The 25334-nt window shown below is 36.7% G+C and overlaps 3 protein-coding genes across 3 annotated transcripts; 2 read left to right on the top strand and 1 right to left on the bottom strand.

The window, feature by feature from the left end:
* The first annotated feature begins 1936 nt into the window (after positions 1–1936).
* On the top strand, positions 1937–17467 carry LOC147395755 (RNA recognition motif XS domain protein). Its single transcript, XM_086450299.1, has 3 exons — positions 1937–3152; positions 10241–10548; positions 16944–17467. The coding sequence occupies exons 1-3, from the start codon at positions 2077–2079 to the stop codon at positions 17291–17293; spliced, it is 1734 nt and encodes a 577-aa protein (XP_086306425.1). The 5' UTR covers positions 1937–2076; the 3' UTR covers positions 17294–17467.
* A 2782-nt stretch (positions 17468–20249) lies between these two features.
* On the top strand, positions 20250–22280 carry LOC147395754 (Ribosomal L18p/L5e family protein). Its single transcript, XM_086452055.1, has one exon. It carries the CDS (start codon positions 20743–20745, stop codon positions 21778–21780), a length of 1038 nt encoding a protein of 345 aa, XP_086308181.1. The 5' UTR covers positions 20250–20742; the 3' UTR covers positions 21781–22280.
* A 426-nt stretch (positions 22281–22706) lies between these two features.
* On the bottom strand, positions 22707–23334 carry FDC1 (2Fe-2S ferredoxin-like superfamily protein). The gene has a single exon (XM_086452057.1). It carries the CDS (start codon positions 23253–23255, stop codon positions 22812–22814), a length of 444 nt encoding a protein of 147 aa, XP_086308183.1. The 5' UTR covers positions 23256–23334; the 3' UTR covers positions 22707–22811.
* Positions 23335–25334: the final 2000 nt, after the last annotated feature.

Raw genomic sequence — 25334 nt, 5'->3', positions numbered from 1 at the left:
TAGGGTGCATTCGACAAACTTGAGCGAGACTCATATTACTTGGTCAATATATTGTCGGCAGTGGTAGTCAGTGTTTCCTCTTCAAACAATTCAGTTTCAGTTTACTTGTTTTCAAGCGCAAGAACAGAAAAATGGGGACGCATGCAATCCTGTCCTAAAATTTGTAGACCCTTCCTCTGAAAGTGATTGTTGTCCCTGAAGGGGTATGCAGATGCCATGGAAAAACTAGTTTAAAAATCTTTCTTCACCATGTCGTCTCTAGACTAGAGACATGTTTTGTGGTTTGCCCATGACAAAGTGAGGAGGCTGCAATCCACACTTTTGAATCCAATCTATCGGTTTCTTATCGATATTATATATATATTGACTCATTTATGGACTTTAGTGCATCATTTCGTGTTTAAGCGACCTTTTGGATTTTGTAGACACGACATGTAGAGTGACAAATATGAAATAAGAAAGGTTCTTAAAATGTTGCTCCAACTATTGTAATTTTTCTCCTGAAACAACTAGAAGAGGAGAATGAACAATCGTGTTCGAGTTTGATGGTACTTTTATCCCTGGTTTTGTTGGGCAAAATTTAATTTAAGAACATTAAAAATCAAAGAAGATAATTTTTAACTGTCGGATTTTAATTTTATGTTTGGGATCAAAAGCTTTGATCAAGCCAAGTGAGTTTGTCTCATTTTATTTAATTATTTTTATATAAATTTGTTTTCTTTTGATATTATATGTAATTATACTTTTAACTTTTTTATGTCATTGAATTATATACATGTACAAATCAAAATGGTTGAACATTGGCGGATTGAGAAACAAAATTCTCTCTCTCTATATATGTATAATTCTCATCTCTTAGAAACAGGGTTCGTTATAGAGTGGTCATTAGGCAAGATGCAAATCCGATTGGGAAGAATCTTGTAAGGTCACTACTGCCCACCAAACAATTTTGGTCCTTTTTGGGCGTATGTGAGGTACTCCTAGTCAAAATTTGGGGTCATTCGAATATATTGTTAATTGAATAATTATATTGAGTTGAAGATTATGCGCAAGTCACAATGATAAAAGAGTGATTTTACATTTTAAAATTCACATGAGGGCGGAGTATAAGATTAGATTCGATTGGAGAGAATAAATGAGGTGTCACTTTTATGATTTCAATACTCGTTTGAGATTGAGACGTATCGCCCAACTGGTCTCATTACCAGGCATGGACGAGACGACCGGACAAGTTAATTTTTGGATGAGATTTAAAATCTCATGTTCATTTTTGAACGAAACGTCTCAAACATATCGAAAAACTTGTCAAAAACAACTTGGTATTTAGCATAGACAAGATGTGAAATCAAGTTTTAAAACCATGGTCATTATAAGAACTATTAAAAAACTTATTCCCATATTTACGAAAACATGCATGACTTTTGTTCTAATTACGAATTTGCTACATGTTCATTTTATTTATGAAAACACGCACACAATTACGCATTTACAAATTTGTAAATTTAAAAGTGATGAACTTATGAATTCGTAGATAGTAAAAAAGACAAATTTACGAGTTTGTACATGCATAAAAAGTGAATAGTGTATCGTGTGCAGGTTTTTGGAATAAAAAATGAATAGTGCTGCGAAACCAAAATTTTGACATATTCAGTGCACGATTTGGAGATTCACCATTGTTAAAAGCAATCTAATTTATAATTAAGGTGCTAGAAGGAAAAAAAAAAAAATGGTGTGACAATAAAAGTACTAAAAATTTAAGGGGGCTTTCTTTTTGCACGCTGTTCAAGATGAGGGCAGTTAGATCATTTTCTATTAGTCTCTAATAGAAGATTTCAAGTCAAGGGGGGTCTCACCAATTTCAGAACACAGGGGTACCTCAAATATTCAACAAAAAGAACTGCAGTTTGTTTTTTATCGAATTTTTTAATTCTTAATTCCTCCCACCTTGCCCTAACTTCTACAGATTTCACAACGCACAAGCTCGAGCTCAAGCTTTCTCTTCTTCTTCTTCTTTCGTTTCTGTTAAAAATTTACCTTTAAAACCCTAACCCTAACCCTATCGTTGAAGTCCAGAAGATGGCTGGAGGTAACCCTAAGGGCTCCTCCTCCCACAAATCCGCTCCATCCTCATCTAACCGGAAAACCAGGTGGGAATCCGGCAACAATCCTCAGCCCGATCACAAGTCCGGCACCAACGCCGAATCCAAACCCAACAAACCCTCCTCAAACCCTAAAGACGAACCGTCTCAGGGATCCGGCCCGTCGAAGCCCGTTTCCGATCCGAAGACTTCTTCAGGCCCCGGTGCGTTTCCTCCATCTGGACCCGGAGCTCCGTTTATCTTGAATGACCCGAACGTATCTCCGTTTCCGGATCCTGCCGGATTCGGTCCACCTCCGCCGCCGGCTTATGGATTTCACATGCTCGACCGGCGAACGATCGCTTTGGCTGATGGGAGCGTTCGATCGTACTTCGCTCTTCCGCCGGATTATCAAGATTTCCCACCACATGGACGGCCGTTCGACCCTTCAGAGCGATTCTTCCCATTTGGACATGGCGGCCGTGAGCCCGAGCCGGGAGGTATGGGATTCGGGTTCGATAAGCATTTCCCACCCGGTGGGCGGTTGAGCCCCGAAGGGTTCCGTCGTGATCGCGATGAGGCATTTGGACGCGGTGGTGGCCCCCATGATTATTGGAATTCTCTAGGGCTTGATGGGAGAGACCCAATATCTCAAGAAGGATCACTGAAGAGGAAGTATGGAGATGGGGATGAAAGAGATGTGAGGGACGAATTCGCGCGGCAACGACAACAACTCTTGCATTATGGGAACACTAGTAGTTCTAATCCTAATGGGTTTCCTTCGGGTTCTGGTGATCGAGCAAATTATTTGTCAGGAACTACTAGCAGTCCTTTTCATCGGGACCACCCGTTGGATTCTGCGAGGAGAATCGATGAAATAAGGTCCTCAAAGCATATGAGGGTTGGAGGAGATTATGGTGTGGATGTGAGTTTGAAGCATCCTGATGTGGATCAACAGGCCTTGAAGAAAGCGTTTCTTCGGTTCGTGAAATCACTCAATGAAAATTTAGCGCAGAAGAAGAATTACTTGGAGGACGGGAAGTACGGGTCTCTACAATGCCTTGCTTGCGGCAGGTTTGATAAACTTGGGTTGGATGTTCATCACTGTTTTTCTTCGTCTCTAATTTGTTTTTGATGCCGATGGGTATGATAGGAAAGTTCTAGTGTTCTTAGCTTATTACATATTAGATTATGATTTTTAGAGGAGGCATATGTGACGAGATCTTGCATCATAGTTTATGCATAAATGCACCTAGTCGATATCTACTAAGGATGCTTGGATCATTTAAAATCAAAGGTGTGGTTAGCTAACAAGGCTTATGGAATTCTTAGTATACTATTTTGAAGCATTTAAGCTTGGCAAGATCCTTCTGAAGGGGAATTCAAACTAGATAGAGAAAGGATCGGTTATCTTTTAGTGAATTATGGGGGAAATTTTGTGTTTCTGACCCCAAACAGTTGGGATGATAACGACGATCTATTGGTCAATTACCGAGCTAGTTTGAGTTGAGGAATCATCTTATTGAGTTCTTAACCCATTTTTTTTAGTGATCACCGTGTTAGGAAAGTTATGGATGTTTCAATTATAGATTCTTGGATTATATGCTTGAGAGGAGGGGTTTTAGCAATATTTGGAGAAATGGATTATGAAGTGTGTTTCCACTTTTTTTTTTTTTTTTCTTTAAAAAAAAAAAAGTGTGTTTCCACTTTTTCAAACACGGCCAAGGACAACCTGGTAGGATATTTCAAACGCTTTCGTGGTTTGAGACAAAGAGATTGTTACCCCCTTCCTCTTTCTAGTGTAGGTGGAACTCTTGAGAGAATGATAACTAAAGCAGGCAGTAGGGGCAGTTTCAAAGGGTTTGAGGTGGTTGTAGTGGGGTGTGTGGTATAAGATTAACTTCAATTAATAAAGTTGAGTTTTACTGTAAATTATAAATTGGTTTTGGAGACTCGTATCACTCATCTTCTTCCTCCTCTTGTAGGATCACCTCTTTTACTTAGAGGTTTGCTATGGTGTTACATGGGTGTGTCGAGTATTAGATGATCCTCCATCAATATTTATAGGGAACAATTTGCTAGGTTTTTATTCATTGTTTATTGTTTAAAGGAAATAAACAGATGAAAGTAATGAGTAAAGAGATTGTAGTAGTTGCCCTTATTACATCCTTGGATCATACTTTGCTATGGTGTGGTATTATTTTTAGAGGTGATGGTTGAACACATCTCATGCTGATCAGAAATCAATGAGTGAGGTCTATTCTTTATAGGAATGCCCATGCAATCGGCTTCTTTAAGAGTATAGTTGTTGTTGAATATTTTATTTCTCATTTCTCTAGTGAATCCCGGTATCCCTTTTCCTATTGCTTCTTATGAACGAGACAAATGGAAAGGTAATCTCCTGGAGTTTGTTATTTTTCTTTTGCATATCTGACTGTGTCTATTATATTCAGTTGGAAAATATTTAAAGGGAGGTATGTACAAATGTCCATTAAGTTTGAGTAGAATGATTAATATAGCAATGGCAGTTAACCTTTATACAGTTCTGGAGCTCCATAAAGCTGTTGTTGGCAATAAAGGAAACCAGAGGGGGGTTTTGGGGGGGGGGGGGGGTTGCATTGCAGTGACGACAATCAATAGAATAAAAAGTGGAAAGAATGATATTTGTATGTTGTAAAATATGTCAACAAAGTTTTTGTGGTGAAGTGACATCTTTCAAATAAGATTCTATTTGTAAGAAAAATAGTGTTTAGGTTGTATTTTGGCAATCGACATGTTTGAATAGTATTTGCTTTGGGAAAGAAGTTCAGTTTTCTAATACTAATAAAAAATGATAAATAATAAAATCTAAGCACTATGTATTAGGTGGAGTTTTCTTTTCTTTTTTATTGAATATCTTTACAATTGTGAATCTGTCTTATTTTAGATGTGACCCTTCTCACAATAAGGTTTATTTAGATCAGTGCCAAATCTTGATTAATTCGGACGTGATAGCTATCTTGTCCTAGACATGTTATGTACAGTTCTTATAAGGGAATCGGGGTTTCAGATTTTTACCATTGCATTGCCAAGATGCTCTGATATATGTGCATATTGGTCTATCAAAACAAAATGTTTAAAAGATAAGGTGCTCACTTCACTTGAGCTAGACATGTTATTCATGAAAGAGCATCTTAGGGTGGAGTGAAAATCTAAATTTCACACCTGTTCTGCTCACTTTGTATTGAACAGTCTGAAGTGAAGCAGCTGTTGGAGCTGAATGAAGAAGATTTAGAATGACACAGTAGGTAGTTTGGAGTTACTGGTGGAGGAAGAATGTTGGAGAAAAATGAAAATAAAATCTAAATCCAACATTTTTTTAAACTTCAGTAGGAGTATAACACTCTTAGTTGGAGTCTTTAATACAATATGTTGAAGCTTTTTGGTAGAGGTTGTAACTCATTGCAGTAAATGACTTAGGGTTATTTTTTTTAATAAGTAAACAACTTAGGGTTATTATGCATCCAAGTGCAAACAGATTTACTATGATATTGAAGAAAGATCATCGTTGGATTCTTGACCTACTAATTAGGATAAGCTTTATAATGTCCTTTTGGGACCTACGACAACTCAATATATGTGATTAGCTATAAAATAAAATAAAAAAATAAAAAAAAAGAAATGAAAAGAAAAGAAGAAAAGTTATGATATGTGATTATTGTTGCATCCTTGTGAAGGTATGTATTTCTATTTTGAGCATTATAGGATAGGGATAGAACATGTGAAGCTTTTAGGTGAATTATGTTTACTAGTGGGTGTGTTGTCCATTTGCACATGATCACAAAATTTTCTTGAAGTTTTATAGTGCATATGAGCTGCGCTAAGCTAGTGAACATTTTTTTTCAGCATTGTAGCTTGTGTGGATTAAGTATTCCTGAGGCGTTGATTTATTTGATTGTTGGCTAGTTGTTGTGTTGTTTTTTCCTGATAGATTATTCTTTGTAGCTTATTGGTGAGTACTATTCTATTGATGTTTCCGTTTTCCAGTGATGCATATGGCTTTTTGTCTACTGTCATAATATTTTAGTGCTTGCATTTATGTAAGAAATCATTGAATTGCAAAGGGCTCAGTGAACTTGTTCAAGTTTATATTTAGCTTGTGCTGGTTTACAAAATTGAGTTGCGTCCTTGGAATCACTAAGGTATCATCTTGTTCTGATCAGTATTAAATTATCGGTTTCATGTGGGTTTGACCTTGTGAATTGTTCCTGGTCTTCAAAGTGGATGTTAAGATAACATATAACTATCTTGAATGGGATTAACAGAGTATCTATTAGGAGGACAATCTTTTGCTTGAGATGGCTGAGATGGATTCTGCCTATAACTTCTTGTGAATCTCTAAAGGATTTTTCTGTAGTTAATTTGGGTTGTCTTTGGATCCTTTGTCATTCTGTTTCACATCATCTAAGACCCTTTTGGTAGGTTTTGAAGGCAGCTTATCTGGTTTGTCATGCACTTTCTCTTTTATGTGGTTGTTGAAGGTATGGGTTTTCCTTATTATTTGGGGGCACAGCTTTCTGTAGGAAGCCTTCCCAATTTTGTATTGGACCCTATCATGGAGAAGTTTGGTAGGAAGCTTGTTGCGTGAATTGTGATAGAGCAATATTGTATCTCTTGTAGTATGCTCAATTCTTAATTAGATTTTGTTTTGAATTCTTTCCATGTAGAGTGCACTGAGAGCATGGAAGTCCACTCAGAGCGTCTGAAACATTAATTCCTCTTCTTCTATTTAATTGTAATTCTACTAATTGAGAGGGAAGTAGATGATCATATTTTGCTCAACCCATGTCAAGAGTTATTATTTTGCCCAAGCCCCTATAAATAATGGGCAACATATTTGGTTTTGTATGTAATACTGGGATTGCGGTGTCTGTACTCTGCACTGGTTGGATATTTTTCTGTGAAAGATTCCACGTGTTAAGACCGAGTTTTCTATGTTCATAGACATTTAGTTTTAATCTGTTAATGTCCTAATTCAATCGAAGGTGCCAAGTTGGTGAGTTGGCAACGTCCGTGAGTAGTAATACAACACTGGGATCTAAACCCCTGTTCACCGTCTTACCTATAGGAAACTGAAAGCTAATTTCTAGATATCATTTAGTACTATGATAAATTTACGATAGATATCATTTAGTATTATGATAAATTTACATTCCATTACTTACAAAAAAATAAAAATAAATTAAGTGCTTCCTATACCAGGATACAGATTTCGTGCATTGCCTTTTAAGAATCCTTGATGAATTCATTCTTCCTTTCCCATACTTGATTCATCTAAAAGACTCCAATTTATGTTTTCGTTGACAGCCTATGAATATAAATGAGATGTAATTCAGCTTTAAGTAGTTTCTATAGCTTTATACAGTTTTTCGGCGGCAAGGGTATGATGCTTATATTGTCTGGTATAGCTGCCCATAGGCCATATCTATGTTTTAAAGTTGGAAAATGGTATAAATATTGTTATTGTTATGCATGTTAGTGACTTCAAGGAAGCTATATCGTACACAAATCGATAAATATTGTATATTGCGCTATGTAAATTACTGTATGCTCCCTTTGAGTTGTATCAATTGCCTTCATAAGGCAGTGGTTATCGTATTGTAAATTGAGATACGTGTTATATTAAAAACGTATTTTTGTTGTCATATTTATATTGACTTTACTAGGTTAGTCATTTCTCGGTACAATGTTTTATAAAATGGTTCCAATTTTAGAAAGTTGGGTGCTTAATCTCTTTATAGTTCTATTAGTTTATGGCACGGGCAAATTGGCTCATGTTATCAATTGTAATTGATGGCACATGACAAATTAGCATATGTTATCAACTGTAATTGGTTGGGTATAACTTGTATAGGTTGTAATTTTTTCCTTGGTAAGTAATTGGATGTGTCGTATCATAATTTCTTAGCAGAATCTAAGTCTTTGCAATGGCCTTTGGCTTCCATTTATTGGATTGTTCTCAAATGGATGCTTGTTGTTGACTTTTCTTGAGGTCTTTGCTCGGCCATGCTGGCCACGCACAAATATTGGTTTCATCTTCTTCCCTTTAAACAATTCCTAATGTCTTGATCTGCATGATATTTAATGATGGTTTCTGAACACTATTAAAAACCCAATAAATGATTATACATGAATTAAACACATTGATTTGGCAGTTGTTTCTTTGTGAGTGTGGGTACTTTGTCATCAGTTTACAAATCATTGTTGGATTCTAGTCTTTGGATCACAAAGAAGTCATGTCCATGTGCTGTTGGCCAAGGTTTTTCTACATTTCTGACTCTGGCTGTAGGATTTCAATTCGTGTTTGCCAGCTTTTCTCCCCACATGGATTCCAATTTTTAGTTTAAGCTGTGTTTGACTTACGGAAAACAAGGAATCTCTTTCATACATTTTTAGTCTAGGAAAAAAGTTTGAAATAGCTAGTTTCCCATTGGTTGTCTCATACACTCCACTGCAGTGACTCATCTGTCGTGAACATGCAATGCCAAGGTAATACCTTTCTGAGTTATAAGGTCCTGGTAGTTGGTGTTAGTGACTTAGCGACTCGTGTTCTTTTTTATTTTATTTTAATGTTTTTTTTCCGGTGTGATATTTTTTGGCATATGGAAAGTTCTCTGAGTTGTTTTTGTTTCCTGGAATGAGTTCTCCTTACCACAATGTTAAATATCGGGATTGGCTAACTTGCTGATGCTATTCCTATGTGGGAAATACTCTTTTCTTATGCATATTAGATGCATATAATGCTTTATTATTTCTGATTATTTACTTGAGACACATGAAATATGTGGGTTTATGGATTTTGGAACTTGTATGTTCTCCCTTGAAGGGCTGCTCTTAGGCTTTGTATGGTTGTCTCCTATGATTGGCTGGTACTATGTTTTGGCATGTTTTCCTCCTCTTGATTGGTAGCTACCAGGCTTCTGATTTGAATGGTTGGCTAATGAATAATTTACCAAGTGGTCTCGGCAAAAGGAAAAACAAGCTCTGCTGTATGATCATTTGTTTCTGTTATCTTTATATCTGCTTACAAGGCATTTATTTGGATCCAGCTGGTTTCATTAGCTTTTATTCAGCTGTTTTTGTTAAGCTATTTTTCCTTGTTTTTGAAAGAATGCGTCATCCCCTTGTTCAAGATGGTTACTGATTATATGGCTTCTGAGACCACCTGAAAATATTCACAGGATGAATATGCAAGCAAGTTGACACTTGTGGCCTAAAGAGTTGGTCTTTGGTCTTACACTTCAATCATTCTCCTCTTTACTTTCCTGAAAAATTTCTGGTATTCCTGGTTTAAAGTGTCGTACTAGACATTCTGGTTTCGGCCGTCAGAGAAATGAAACATTTATGTTGAAACATTGAAGGAATGCTTTGGATTGTCTCGGAATGTTTCAGTCGAGACTGTGTCTGTTTTTCTTCCGATCAAAACATTGTCTCGAGACAAGATTTTAAACCTTGCTGGCATTATTGTCTTTTTGGGTCAGGTGCACTTTGTTAGAACAGTGTGTTGGATAGGTTCTTTGGAGTTTAGAAAGTTTCACAAGAATCATTTAGAATGAATAGGTTGCATGGCACTTTCTATATTGTGCACATGTAAATGAACATTGATGCACGTGTCCATTATTCTATGCCCTTGTTGACAGCACTTCCGTATGTCATTTTATATTGAATGAATTAATGATATTTGGTCGTAGTTTTATCTCTTCTGCTCTTCTCTCCTCTTCTCTCTATTTCTTTCTTTCTTCCTTCCTTTCTCTTCTTTTTTCATCTTAGATTTTCAGTAGGTGTCTTTATCTTAGCCTTGTTCATTTTATATTACAATATGAACTTGCTTTTGGATGCTGGTTTTATGTTGAAGTTGTTTGTGGAGATTGAGTTATACAATTCGGTTGACTTGTTACTTGGATGCTCATCCATACATAGCTTCATGAAATCTTATGACCATCTTACCTTCCATCTCTAGTAAAATTTTGGTCATATATTCCATTCCTTGTATATTTCTCAGGGTTTCTGTTTGACTAATGAATGTACATATTCATTTTTTGGTATTAGTTTGTTACTTAATGATGTTAGAGGGCGAACTCTGAATTATTTATTGTTCGATGCGCTTGGTGTGAAAATTTCAGGGCTTCTAAAGAATTTCCAGATGTTCATGGTCTTATCATGCATGCTTACAACTCTCATAGTGCTGACTTGCATGTGGATCACCTTGGCTTACACAAGGCTTTGTGTGTTCTAATGGGCTGGAACTATGCTAAAGTTCCTGACAACTCAAAGGCATACCAGTTGGTATCTGCTGATGAAGCAGCAGCAAATAATGACGATCTTATTATGTGGCCACCTTTAGTGATCATCCATAACACAAATTCGGGAAGGAGTAAAGATGGTCGCATGGAGGGTATGGGAAACAAAGTGATGGATAATAAACTTAAAGGTATATTGGGCCCCTCCCTTTATCCATTATTTTGTTGCTGCTATTTGATAGTAGAGTTTTTATTTTGGAAGATGGAAAGTGCAGTGTTAGGGGGGAGTTTTATCTCTGCATTTTTAATTAGTAGGTTAATCTGTGTGGTGCTATAGTTTTTTGCTAGATATGTGGTTGAGATGACCCTTTATTCTGTTTAGTTCTAGATATATTTTTGGTCGCCTTTTTGCCACCTGATAATTACATCAAGCTTAGGGACCACTATATTGTAAAATGTTGAAGTATTTCACTACCTGAATATTTCCCATCTTGATAGGTTTTTGCTTCGGAGTTAGTCGGCTATATGGATGTTATTTTGCATTTATAGTTAACTTTTTTTTTGCTTGTAATGTACCATGCCTGGAGCTTTTTCCCAACTCCTAGTGATTATACTGCCACTTTGAGCCTAGACCCCTTTAGCTTCTTTACTCAAAGATGAGATATGATTAGGGTCAATAACAAGGAATACCATCTGAAACTATATCTTCCCATTTTTGGTGAGGCAGATTATCGTATTTGATACCACCAATATGATTTTTCCCCTTGCGTTTGTAATGTGATATAATCATTCCTTTTGTATCTTATGACAGATGCACAAATGGATTATACATTTCTCTCCTACTCTTTTTGGCAATGGTATCACAATGAAAAACTAAAAGGGGAATAAACATCTCGGAAGGCTAAGTATTTTGTTATTTTTTTATAGGTAGTAATTTGTTATATCATGTACGTGAATCTTCCTTTCAAAGTCAGGAATACACATAGAATTTATTTTGAATATCCGTTTTGAGTTTTAGGAGGTCCCAATTGTTGGATATCTGGTGGTTATTTCATTAGATCGGTAAGTTCAATTTCTATGTTCATGTTTGAGAACACAATGTGGAGGTTGAACCAATTTTTGTTGGAAATGTTGGGTCAATCCAGTCAGACCAGTAGATTGAACCTCTGATGTATGTGTATGATGTTGATATGATACTATTTTTCCTCCTTCAAGGATACTTTAAAATGTGCCCTTAATTAGTGGATGTTATTAGTGACGAGTAAACATTAGGGTTCTTCTCTACAACATGTTAGAGATTTCTGGGTTTGTGTATCTTTTTGATATGCTGGAAATTGTTCTTGATTGGAGGAACGATGGCCATTGTTCTTGGTGATAGCCTCAACGCTTAGAAAGGAAAGATCAATAAATGGAATAATTAGTGTTGAGGTGGAGCGAAAAATTAAGTTTGGGAGGAAATAATAGGACTAGGTTGAAAAGGAAAGAAGGAGCACTTCATCAAAATTGGATAGCTTGAAAAGGGAGGTCTTCCAAGGCACACTTCTTTTCAATAGCTCATAATGAGGAAATTCGATGGAGACAAAGTAGTAAGGGTGAAATGGCTTAAAGAAGGGGACCAAAATAGAAATTTCCTTCATTGTATTACATTGAATCGAACTATTATTATCCCACTTTAAATGGGACACTTCTTATCAATAGCTCATAATGAGGAAATTCGATGAAGACAAAGTAGCAAGGGTTAAATGGCTTAAAGAAGGGGACCAAAATAGAAATTTCCTTCATTGTATTACATTGAATCGAACTATTATTATCCCACTTTAAATGGGATGCACTTCTATCAATTTCTACTAGAATCTCGTGATTGGTTGTGAAAGGATGTTTGCTTAAGAGTGTTGGGTGAGTGAGTGGACATCACGCTCAGTGTCTGATGTATATTCAATTACTTTTTCTGAGGTGTTCAAAGATTATTAGGGAGGATTCGTGAGAATGACCATGCAATTTCATGACCAGGCTTCCCGATCAAGATGTCTTTGTGAAAATTTCACAACCTTGAGTTAAGAAGGGTAATAGAATAATTTCTTGACGACAGCTCTTGTCAGAAAGAGGGGTCATGTGTTGAAGATGGCCTGATTTGTAACTGTTGAAATTGTGTTCGATGTTAGAGAGATCTATGAAAGCTCCATCTTTTTTTTTTTTTTAAATTTAGATCTCAGCCACTTAATTGAGTAAAATAGTGAAAACTTGTGTACGTGGTCGATCACAGAGTGGTCAAAGTACTTGAGATTCTCATGAAAGAAGCTTATGGGTGAGGAATATGTACCCTATCCAAAATCAGGCAACACCAGATTTGTCTTTTATAGGAAAGACAAATGATCCAGTGGGTCTGTTGGAAGATATACAATATGCTAGGGAGGACACTAATGTTAGGTATGGTATCTATATCATACCAGAGCTAGCATTGCACGGCATTACTTCAATATATAGTCTGTAAGGAAGAAACAGTGTTAGAAGGAGATTCTAGTTCTAGATAATTAGATCTTGGTATTGAAGGATCAATGGGGAAGTTCTATTGTTGTTCTAATTTTCTTTTAACTAAAAGCATCTACTCGTAATGGCTCTAACACATCCTTAACCTCATGAATTGAAAGGTAACTTTTCGCATTATTCTTCCTTAGCCACATTCAAATCGGATAAGTCTTCCAGTGTTCCCAATTCCCCATTTTTCAGTGACACTTTCTCTGTGTAGATCTCTTCCATGTTACAAGAATGTGTTCACACAACAAATTGGAGCTATAATGATTACTTTTAGTGCAATGCATCTTCATATCTTTGCATGGTGGAACAGATTATTATTTTCCATTTTATATTTTCATCTATTTTCATTTCGTGTGGTAACCTTGTTCAATGCACATACTGACTCCCATGTTACCTTAGCATTTCCAGTTTCCAAGATTTTTCTGAGACGATGCGTTGACACAACATGACATTTCATAGCACGGCACCACACTTCTAGACACTTTCCACGCATGTGGTACCACCAGTGTGTCCTAATTTCCCCTCCTAAAATGAATAAATATCAAGATTGTGGGACATGTACTCTGGTAACTAGGATAGTACCCACCTAGAAGGTCCATTGTACCGGAAGTTAATATTTATATGGGTGTACTGCCATATTGAAATTTCAGGAGGTTGCTGTGCTAGACACCTTTTGGAGACCTTAAACTTTGCGCATGTGCCACTGCCCGTGTGACACTTTTTTTTTGGGGGTGTGTGTGTGGTGGGGGTGGGGGGTGGGGTGATTGGATTGGAGTCTTCTTCAACCTATTTCTATAGCTTGGGTGATATCAGTCAGAGCAAATTGGAGGACAGTTGGTAGCCACCTTTGGAGGACTGGTGAATTATATTGAAGATGCTTCCTTTTGTTTGGAGGTTTTGGAAGGAGTTCAGGATAAGAAGTCTCTTCCGGTTCCCTAATTTACCATATAAAAGGATTTGTTCAGTTTGGATTCTTGCCAGAAACAACAGGGCATTTTGGTTCATAGCATTCCTAGACATCATTTTTTTGTTATTTTGCAGGGTATCCCACACCCTTTGGGATGGGACTAGTCCTTACGGTCACATGCCCCCGACCTCATGGAAGTTTCCCAACGTGCAACAGAGTCATGGATATCATTGTTAGGTTGCATCAATTTTATACATTGTCTTGTTAGTTTAATTTGACTTGCTAAAATGCAGTTGGAATGGTCAACTTAGATAATCGAAGTCTTCCTTTTGTTAGATACACCCTGACTCCTGCTATGGCTGATTCCATACAAAACCAAAATCTCAAATTAAAGCCTTCTACAATCACATGTAGGGTGATTTTGTCTGGTGTAGTTTTTTCTACTGTTCTCTGTTAGTAAGGCTCTTCCAGTGTCATGAAAAATCCAAGTGGGAAGTGAAAAAAAAAAGTGCTTCATTTGAATGTTTTAGTGGGTCTGCCTTTTTTTTAGTTCGCATTTATATGTGCGAAATCTATTTTAACTTACATTTCCTTGGACTTGCTACTGTATGCAATCCTTCACAGCTTCATACCCACTTTTCAATTTTATAGGAATATGTAGTCCAACTCTATTTCGGTTTGTTTGGTTTTACCCTCAAGACATACTGTAAATCTGGATGGATTTTTTATCCCTTGCAGAGTAAAGTCCTTCAAGGGTAAATTTATGATTCTGTTCCCCATCATACATTGTCTTTTCCTACACTTGGCCTTTCTGCTTGTCATTGTCATTTCCTTGATTCCTTGTCACTGAGCACTTTCTCCATCTGTTAAGGGTTACTTTTTTGTGTTACTTGAGACTCAAGTTCATTGTTTCATAAATTGTTTGGTTACCGCAAACATGGTTTGATTTTGGTTCATTCTTGTTAGTTAAAGTGAAGGTCTTTTTTAGGAGATTTTATAGGCTGCTCAACAGCTTCCCAACCCACTTAAATATAATAAGAAACAAAAAAGAAGAAAGGGAAGGATAACCCCGAGTGAATATTTATAATACAGTTGATCTCTCTCTTGTGCTGAGAGTTGGGTTATATTAAGACGTTATGACTTAATACTGTCCGTCCATACTAAAAAGGGGAGTATCCTGCCCTATCCTTTGATAGAAGCTTTAGATTAATATCCTGTTATAATTTGGTCCACAAACATTGAATTACAGTAGATACTGTGTAAACTTGAAATACAAAATATTGAAGCCTTCATTTAATGATCCAGGTTTTCTCAGGAGTCATGAATTGGAAACTGAAAACCTGACTTGAACATTGTGAACCATTGAACCAAGTGATTGTCCATTTATCCAAACTGGTTTCTCTAGTTGATGGTAGAACCTTGATAGAATGACAATGTGAAGCAGAAATTGGACAGTACTTAGATGGCTAATGATCGATCGATGATTCCTCGGTAGGTACTACTCTGTTAGTGACACCATTTGTGACACGAATACTGTGCACCACTTTATTTCTTTTGTGACACTGATGACTAGGGTAGATGTAATTTTCTGTCCAGTTACACACCATGAGTCATATCCTAAAAATCTGGGTTCCACAGGTACGTAGTATATCCTATGATGCTACTGTATTCTTATTGTCACTGCACTAGAAATATCTTTTAAAGGGAACTGGTGGAGATCAACCTAATTAAGATGGACTTTTTATAAAAAAACTTTGATAGGTTGTCGTTGGTCTGTTAGACAGACTGCTAGTATGGGGCAGTAGTTGCTGTGCCTTACCTGGCACGATCAGCTAGCATTGCATTTGTTCTAGCTAACTTGTTTCATTTACTTGAAATGCTACTATAGCTGGGTGCTGATAAGAATTAGCCGAGGAAAACTACTTGTCATGGGTATTGAACTCACAACCTCTCATTAGTGCACGAGCTGGTTTTGGAGCTGGGCTACCTCTGTGTTGGTGTAAACTGTTAGCAGTCACATTTTATTCTCATAATACTGGTGATACTTGTCTTGAACCTACCATAGGAGAGCTATATATAGTAATGTATGCAAAGTTTTGGCCGTATTTTAGTAGTTGGTGGCATTTACTGTTTAATTTCATCTCTGTCCATTCTTATTCACTCACAATTCTTGTTCAGTTTTCCTTTCACCATGCAGGTTATGCAAATTGTTCCCATGGTACTTGATGCAGGATTGAAAATATATACTCAATTAGAATGTGTTCCTAGTAATTATTCTATTATGTCTTTTTGCCTTCAAAACTCGGTAGGGATTCTCTTGTGGTGAAATGTAAGATGCATTACTTCTGTGGCATTCATTTTTTTAGTGTTTGTAGCCCCTCATCACAAACCTAGCCCTTTTTTACGGGGAAGCTCAGGTTGTACAGTGAGCAGTGACACCTTGTTGAATGTTTTATATGATTTGAGATTTTACTTTCATGAATTAAGTTCTGTTGAAGAGGGGAAGTGTTTTAATATGTGAACTTTGGGTTTGTTGTTGTTTTAGACAGTATCCAGGCGGATGTCTGGTCCACTTTAAAATGTAGTAATTTGTTTTTTTTTTTCCTTGCCTAATTTATGTGATGCTCATGCACTGTTTTCTTACTACCCTCGGCGTTTGTGCTCCAAATCCTTGGTGTAATCGATGCTTACTGGTGTAAATTGGCATGCAATTATTGTTCTCCTCCTCCCTTGTTTCTTTTTAGAATTAACACCCCCCCCCCCCCCCCCCCCTGGTTTCCTTTTTTTCGTTCTTTCCTTATCTCCCTCCTGTCTAGAATTTAAGTTTCTCCAAATTAGATAATAAGCAGGTGAACCCCCAACATATTATAGGGTCAATTGATCTGAAAATCAGAACTGTTGGTCCCACTACATGAACTTGGCTTCATGCACCATCTGCGGGAGGGTTCACACTGCAACATCCCTGTTTTTACCTGTCTCCAATGTGGTTGAGAGTGTTGGGCATTGTTCCCTATGGCGATAGGGATGCTGTGATCAAGAATCATGAAACCATGATGAACCCATCAGAGATGGTACACCAGGATGCATTTGTTACCTTTACTTTAACACAGTTTTCTTCTTCTCCATGCTGTTTATGACTTTCAGATCTCGGTTTTGGTGGTGGCAAGTCAAAGTCCTTGTACGGGAAAGACGGTCATATGGGCATCACATTGGTGAAATTTGCTGGTGACCAATCAGGGCTGAAGGAGGCCATGCGGCTAGCGGAATTCTTCGAAAAGGAAAATCATGGGCGCATGGGTTGGGCCCGTGCTCAGTCCTCGCTGTCAGGAAGGGAAGAAGAGAACAATCCAAACTTCGTCAAGTTAGATGAGAAGACCAGGGAGAAGAAGAGGATCTTCTATGGGTACTTAGGCACCATTTTGGATTTGGAGAAGGTTGATTTTGAGACAAGAAAGAAACTTGCTATTGAGAGCATTACAGAATTCAAGCTGTGAAGTTAATTGGATTGACCATATATACCCCAGGTACTTTAGTGTATTTGAAATTTATGTTTCTGTGAGGAGTGAAGACAACAAACTTGTTATCTGATCCAAGTTTTATTATCCTTTTGATGATGCTTGAAATTGGGGAATATTTAATTTAATTTCAATTTGTGGCTTCACCTGAAATGTGTTTGGCTGGTTCATCTTTTAATTTCTGATTTTGCAATGCCCCTATAGATACCTCGATGATGCTAGCGAACTTCCAATCTTGTCCAGTAGTGATTTGATGCTTTAGTTTTTACTTGGTGGGAAGATTTGTTTGCTGTCACCTTTAGAGTGGGTACTGCAGAATTGAGAAGGAGTTTGAATTATGGAGGTTTGGTTTTCAAAATGATTCGTGTTTGAGTTGTGGTACCCATTCATGTTTGTGTATGATACTCATGCTTTTGTGGTGATCGATGAATTTGTTTAGCTAAAGAGGGGGGAGTAAGCTAAACAATTCTTCCCGAGGTAACCAATGTACGCAAGGATTCTCATCTATGTGGTGCCTTTTTAATTTTATTTAAAATCATTCTATCTGTGCTTATTTCAATTATTCAGATTTCCAAGGCTTGAACCCCTAAATCTAGGAGGGTGGGCTGGTGTTCTTAGCTTTTTATTATAGTTCTTATGCTGTTGTGTGTTTCATGATCAAAACTACCCTATTTGTAGTTTTTTGTTTCGATTAAAGAGCGGGCTGATTTTATAAATATTTCCAATTGGTGGCAAGATTAAGATGTGAACAGTTCAAAATAAAGTAGAAACTTATGTAGAAGATCAAATGGAATGTGAACACTAGATGTATAATTATTTTTATCTGTAAGCAAATGTTAGTTTGTAATTGTATTTGTATTTGGTAGTAGTTTTTTTTCTTAAGTGTGGATGTTGAAGGTCCCACGAGGGAGAGGAAGATCCAGAAAAAAGGACGAGAATTGAAATAGTGACACTTGTTATAAATGAAGGCATGTCCTACTTCCCATTCACCCTTACTAAGGGTTATTCGGTTCACATTATGACATAAAAAAAACATGATCTGATGTTTCAGGGTTGTAGAGGACAAAATTCTATGAACTTAAATATTTTTTCGTTGCAATTTTTCACCGTTTTTTTAATTTAAAGTTTTGGAGTCAGGTGGAAGTTTGGTAGCCGACCATTTTCAAAACCTTGGATCAAGCCCAAAAGAACCTTTTTTGGCTCTTAGTTTTATGTGAAAATTTACATGGCTGTGGCGTTGGATTGCTAATGTGTCAATCCATTTGAGAAAAGTGACCCTTAGTAAGATTAAAAGAAAATGTTTCTCTTCACGGTGTATTGGGGTTTATGGAATCCACCTAAAGGAAGAATTTATTGAACTTGTACAAGAGTTTCAGTATCGTTTCATCTAAAAACACTGAAGTTGACTCGTTTCTTGGTCTTGGACGATTTAAAGAGTTATGCAAAGTAAACTTAAATTATCAATAAAAAATCCTAACTAACAATTCCAGGACTCAAATCTAAAGTACAGGATTAACACTCATTTAGTCCACTTTTAGAAACTGGCTGAGTTTGCTCGACTGGATTCGTAGGTGGACTCAACCCTGAAAGGCTAAAACTCAACAATGGAATTGCCCCACGCTGATCTGGAGAGCGAGCGCGCAGAACAATTTCTACATCAAATTCAGAACGAAGGGTGACAGGTTTTCTTAGTGGCATGTGAGTCGGGTTTCGCCTTTTGGAAACCCAGTCATCCTATTCCACTTTAGCTACACTTTCTTAGTGGCATGTGAGTCGGGTTTCGCCTTTTGGAAACCCAGTCATCCTATTCCACTTTAGCTACACTTTGGGGAACTAGTTGCTCACTAGAAAAAACTTTAGTCCCTTACCTACATGAGCAATCGGGGTGTCTTGCTTCTGCGGTAGGTCTCCTATAACCCAACACCCCTCCTCTATAGCCGAGAAGCTCTCCAACAGCCTGGCTTCCATGTCAGGTGGCTTCCAAGAAGTCCCTCCCATGCTACCACATGCAACCTCCAAGGGTACTTGTCATGTCACTAGCTATGTGGAGGAGGTTCCGCACGCTCCACCACTTCTTCATTCATTTCCAAAACTGATCGTGAAACACTATGAGCAATAGGATGTTGAAGTCCAAAATTCGAAGTGAAATTTTTTATTTGCCTGTTCCTAGTCGTTATGGAAAGAAAGGCAGAAAAAAAAAGAAGTAGAAAAGAATTAACTCACTGCAAATTAATTCCAAAAATCAACTCGATAAAATCAGATAAAAAATGCATCGAGTCAAAAACTTGATTGAGTTATGTCACTAATATTTAATATTATGTGGAAAATAAGAGTGTCAAATGTCAATGGGTACCCATTAGATCGAAACTCAAAATTATGGTTTCCTTTTTGTTGGAACCGATTAGAGTTGAATCTAAAATAGAATCAAACCAATAGGAATCAGAACTGTTATGATCTAACTAACTGGTACTACTTGAGGCCAATTTATTTTGTCATTTCTTTTCATACTATATATATTATTTAAGGTATTTTTTTTTATTTCAAAATTAATACATGTAAACTATGGATTGGATCTTAAAAGGATCCCTCTTTTCTAAAATTTTATTTCTTTTAAAGAAAATACATTTTTATTAAAAAAATAAAAATAAAAACCATTAACTTATATCTTTAGTACAGTAAGTTAATAACTTTTTAGATAATATATTAATTTTTAAAAAGAAAAATATTTTATAATGACTTCAAATACTTTTTTTCTCATTTGAATCTTGAGAATCGGAATGAATGGGTATCCGTGATTTTTTTATGGTTCCAATTCCAATTTCATTTATTTTAGAATTAGATCCGAAATCGACAAGAATCGTGATCAAATAAAATATAATGGTTATGATTCCAAGAGCGTTGAGAACCAAACCTAAACCGAGCCATTGACAGTCCTTGTGAAAAAGGAAATAGTAACAATAAGTACTTATTGTAAAAGGCTAAAAATATTTTTTTACATATGATCTACTTTTATTTGACTTGTCCGAGTTGAATAATAAGTCATCCATCGACTCAAATCAACTCGACTTGATTCGACTCATTGGGCATCCGAGTCGAGTTTTCTTGTTATAAAACTATATATGATTCAAAGTTGCCAAAACACGACAGAAATGAAAATATAGGGGACCATGACATGGTCCACCTATAATGAAAAGCAGCACTGGGCCCACTCGAACACATCTTGATGTAGCTTCTTCATTTATAGACCTTAGAGCACCAGATCATAAAAAATCTCAGTTAGTTTAGTTGGTTAGTTTTCCATAAACTCTCTTTCAAATGGAGATATATATATTTTTGTGAACACCAACTGTTCGACGATTTGCCTCTTTGAAGTAAAACTGCACTAAACACCACAACTTTTACTTCTTGCAACCCAAAAGGATCCTGTAATGGCAGCTGGATTGCTCTTTAGAAGACGCATCGCCATCCCATTAAAGTCAAAGTTGAATTCTCCAATTCTTTCATGGGTATGTAATTTGTGCTCGGGGGCATCGACAAATGTAGATATCGAGAAAGAATCGAAACTACAAGCCACAGATTCTTCGAATTATTTGAGCCGAATGCGTGTTGCTTCATTGTTTGAAGAACCCAGTAGAATTAACTCAAAAGATTTCAAAATTGAGCTTGTTGATCCCGATACTTGGCTGGTATCATCGGGCTTATCGGAAGCATGGAGAGGAACACATAGAAGAACAATGGAGGAAACACAATCTTCAATCTCTGAAATGGTTGATGAACCGAGGAATTACGCTTCACCCATTGAGAATGAGCCTGACATTGATGAGATCGAGGACATGAGAATTCGCGGGAAGCTCTTTTATAAGCTTGATAAGGATTCACGGGAGTTCGAAGAGTACAATTTCGATTTCCATCGAAAGAAATCTTCAAACAAGAAGATTAAGGAGAACCCAAAAGAAAACAAGAAGAAAGAGAATAATCTTAATTCGTCTTCTAAAGGCAAAACCCATCCGAAGCTTGCGAAGAACAAACCCAATACAAATTCCCTTGAAGAAATTAACAGTTCTTTTGTTAATAAGAAGCTTAGAACTCCAACTTTTAATCAAATTACGGGGCCTTACCATGAACCATTTTGCTTAGATATTTATATATCGAAGAGCTCTGTTCGAGCTTGCATTGTTCATAGGGTGACGAGTAAGGTAGTTGTTGTGGCACATTCGATCTCTAAGGACATGAAATTCGACTTGGTTTCGACCAAGAATTCTACTGCTTGTGAAGCTGTCGGTGGAGTTTTGGCTCAGCGGGCTCTAGCGGATGATATTCATGATGTGGTTTATACTCCGAGAAAAGGAGAGAAATTGGAGGGAAAGCTTCAGATTGTGCTTCAATCTGTTATTGACAATGGAATCAATGTCAAGGTGAAGATCAAGCAAAGAAAATATAAGCAAGGTGTCATCTCTTCAAAGTAGTAATTGAAGAACATGGTTAACAAGTTCACAGTTCGATTCAGTCCACTTCATCTCACAATTTGCTACATTTTTTATGAAGGGTAGGGAGAAATAGCCTAATGTGATCACTTTGCTGGATTGGTTTGCTTAAATAGCCTAATTAGGCGACTCTGTTGATTTTATTGTAAGTTGTTTCTTATACATTTTTGTTGTGTTCTTGCATCCTGTTTTTGTATTAAATGAGAAAGCTTTGCTTCCCTTATGACTAGTAATGAATCCATCTCTCATTTGCCTTCGGAACCCATCATTAGAGGTCTTTAATGATGCTTTGTCTCGCAACCTTGAGGTTATGTTTTAATGGGTTCGATTGAAACTTTTCTGTTACAAACACATATGTATCTAGTTGGTGATCGACCACCAGGGATGTGTTGCACACTTATACATGGAATTTCAAGTCGAAACATGGGGCAAGTTTCGTTTTTTTGTGTGGCTAGGTTAGCAAGATTAGTGATCAGTAATTAGTGGGTGAAGGTGGGTTTTGAACCCATGTCGTGGTATCAACACTCATAGACTTCAACTAACTTTGCAAGCTGACACCTTCAGATTTCAGGTATATAATGTAATATAATGTAACTCATTTTAGGGTTACAGGAGTGTGAAATTGAATGGGAAAACTATGGTTTCAGGGTTCTCTGAGGTCTATGAGAGGGTATAAGGAGATATCCCGGGGCTGTAATTTTTTTTCTCAGAATTAATGAACCACTCTCATCTCATTCTCATCTATAAACACTCTGCGAACCATGTAAATCTTGCTGTGTTATATATATTCTCTTTTATTTTTATTGCCTTTGTGGTTTGATCCACTGAGGTCTGACCATCGATTGTTTATTAGGATCATAAGATTATGCAATTAAAATAAACGAGCTGATCCATTGAACGTCAAATGGTGATTCAAAATTCAAATTTATAAGAAACAGCTATAGAACCAATCAGAGTACATTTCTTAAAAACGCGTGAAAACAAGAACTCATTGATACCTAAATTCATAAAACTTAGTCATTGGCCGTTGCCAATTGTAGTGATAATAGCTCGTCCTCGGGGATTGTCCGAATATGGCAATCCGAACGAGGGTAAGCTACACACAATAGCGCGTAACCTTGTTCAACAACATCGTCACTAAGCATGCCTTCACTTTGATCGACCGAGCCACTTAGGAGCCGAGCTGGACATGTCATGCACACACCGAGCTTACAATCGTGAGGGACCGATAAGCCCGTATCCAATGCCTTGCTAAGGATTGTCTCGTCCGGGTCAACTTCAAGTGTGGTGGTGTTGCCTTCATGTTCGATTTTGACTTTGTATGATTGAATTACGCTTGATGAGTGGCGTCTTGAGCTGTATTGTAGTGGCTTGGGATTAAATATAGAGAGCTTGATGGGTTGTTTTTGTGGATTAATGGTGAAGGGTGGAGATGAACAGAAGTGAAGAGTTGCCATGTTTTGTTTGAAGATGATGGAAGGGAGTCTTGGGGGACTGGGGAGGGGATGTGTGGTGTTAGACAGTTTGAGAGGATAAGGTATTTGAGTGGGTAAAGGGTATAATTGGAAAAGAAAACAGAACAAATTTTAAGGTCTGCAAATGTTAGACCCAAATGATGGTATATTGTCAATGAGGTAGAACTGATATTGCCACATCAACATTTTCTTATTGCATCCCAATCCACAAAATTAAATGGGGGTGTTTGGGGAACTAATTTTTTTCTTTTCTTTAATCCAATGGTCCTCTCTTTTTCTTCTTATTTTCTTTCTTTCATGAAGGTACCTTGAAGAGGAAAGTAGATTCCAATTGAGAATTGAGATCGATGACACTCACGATAAAACATGAATGCTTCCTTTAAAATGTGTTTTTTGTGTTTCACTTGGCATTTGAGATGGCTATTATATATAGGTCCTGTTCAGCACCAAACATTTTGGCCAACATTTTAACCAATCATTTTTATCTTACATGGTTAGAAGTTTTGGAATGAGCTGATTTTTGGTGAGGATGATCTCTACGGTGAGGAGATCATCCTCACCAAAAATCAGCCCATTCCAAAACTTCTAGCCCCATGTTTACAAGTTGAAAAATCGTGGACCATCCATTTTTTGTAAATCATTTTTGATGGGGTTAGAAGTTTTGGAATGGGCTGATTTTTGGTGATGATGATCTCCTCACCGTAGAGATCATCCTCACCAAAAATCAGCCCATTCCAAAACTTCTAACCTATGTTTTGAAAAATGTTTTGCCAAAATGTTTGGTGCTGAACATTTCCCATTATATATATAATAATTAAATGGTGTGTTTAAATCATGGTTTCAAAACTCGGTTTCGTGCTCGTCTCCTCCAAGCCTGATACTGAGTTGTCTCGGACGAGTTTTCCAATACGTTTGAGACGTCTCGTTCAAAAAATTAAAAAATTAAACGTGAGGTATTAAATCTCGGTCAAAAAGTGACTTGTGAGTTGGTCTCATTCAGCTCCGATACCGAGTTAACTCGGGTGATACATCTCGGTCTCATACAAGTTTTAAAACTGTGGTATAAATCTAATATTTCGCATGCTATATAATTTCAGTAATTAACAAATTATAAAAAAAAAAAATGCATTTTGTTCCATCTCAATCAATTGTACATTTGATTTCACAATAAAATGTTATTTTCGAGTAAACATGTTTGCTTCTTTCTAGGACTACACCTTTGAGATCACAATTCATATAAGAAAAGACATTCAATATTGTTATCGATAATTTGTACAAGATCTCATTTTGAACTTTTTATTATTTTATTTCCATTACAAAATTTTGTAATTGTGACATAAAATAATAATTACTCAATCTCTGTCTTATGATGATTAAAGGATATTTATGAAAAAATGATCAACCTTTGACGAATCTACGATTCCAACTCATTGTTTGTTTTAATTACCAAAACATGAACGATAACAAATTCAGAGATTTTTAAAGTGACTATTTCGCAAATAGTCACTTCGTTCTAATTTTTTATATTTTTTTACGAAAACATGATTGATCACGCTTTGATAATTAAAATGAACAGGGAGTTAGAATCATAACTAACACATTTTCATCTCATGAAATAGTAATGCACACATGGTTCAATTCACTCAAATACTTAGAAATTTTGAGTGAATGAATATTCAAATAAAATGAGAAAAATGAAATTTAATTAATTCGTCGAGAATTATTATACACGAACATAACTCACTATGGCCTACCATCATGATGGACTCATAGTCTCCTAATGAAAGGTCTTCCCTAAACTTTTATCTTAAAAATAAAGGTGATTGGGACACACAATTCGCATTTTTAGTGAATATTTGAAACACCTTTATGTTTTAAGCTAAAAACATACCTCTCTTGAAGAAGATTTTGGGTGGTGTTTACTTATGTATTCTTCGTAGGATTTCATCAACTTCAACCTTGAAGAACAAGATAAGACCTTTGGAGAAGTATAAGATCGATCTTTGGGTAGAAAAAAACAAGGGTTTTTCTATAATAATTCGAAGATAATGGGTTAAAGTC

Source organism: Akebia trifoliata, chromosome 8, assembly GCF_017979445.1.
Source record: "Akebia trifoliata isolate Shusen 1 chromosome 8, ASM1797944v1, whole genome shotgun sequence".
NCBI lineage: Eukaryota > Viridiplantae > Streptophyta > Magnoliopsida > Ranunculales > Lardizabalaceae > Akebia > Akebia trifoliata.
The sequence above is the reverse complement of the archived record's forward strand: the minus strand, read 5'-3'. Positions and strand labels throughout refer to the sequence as shown.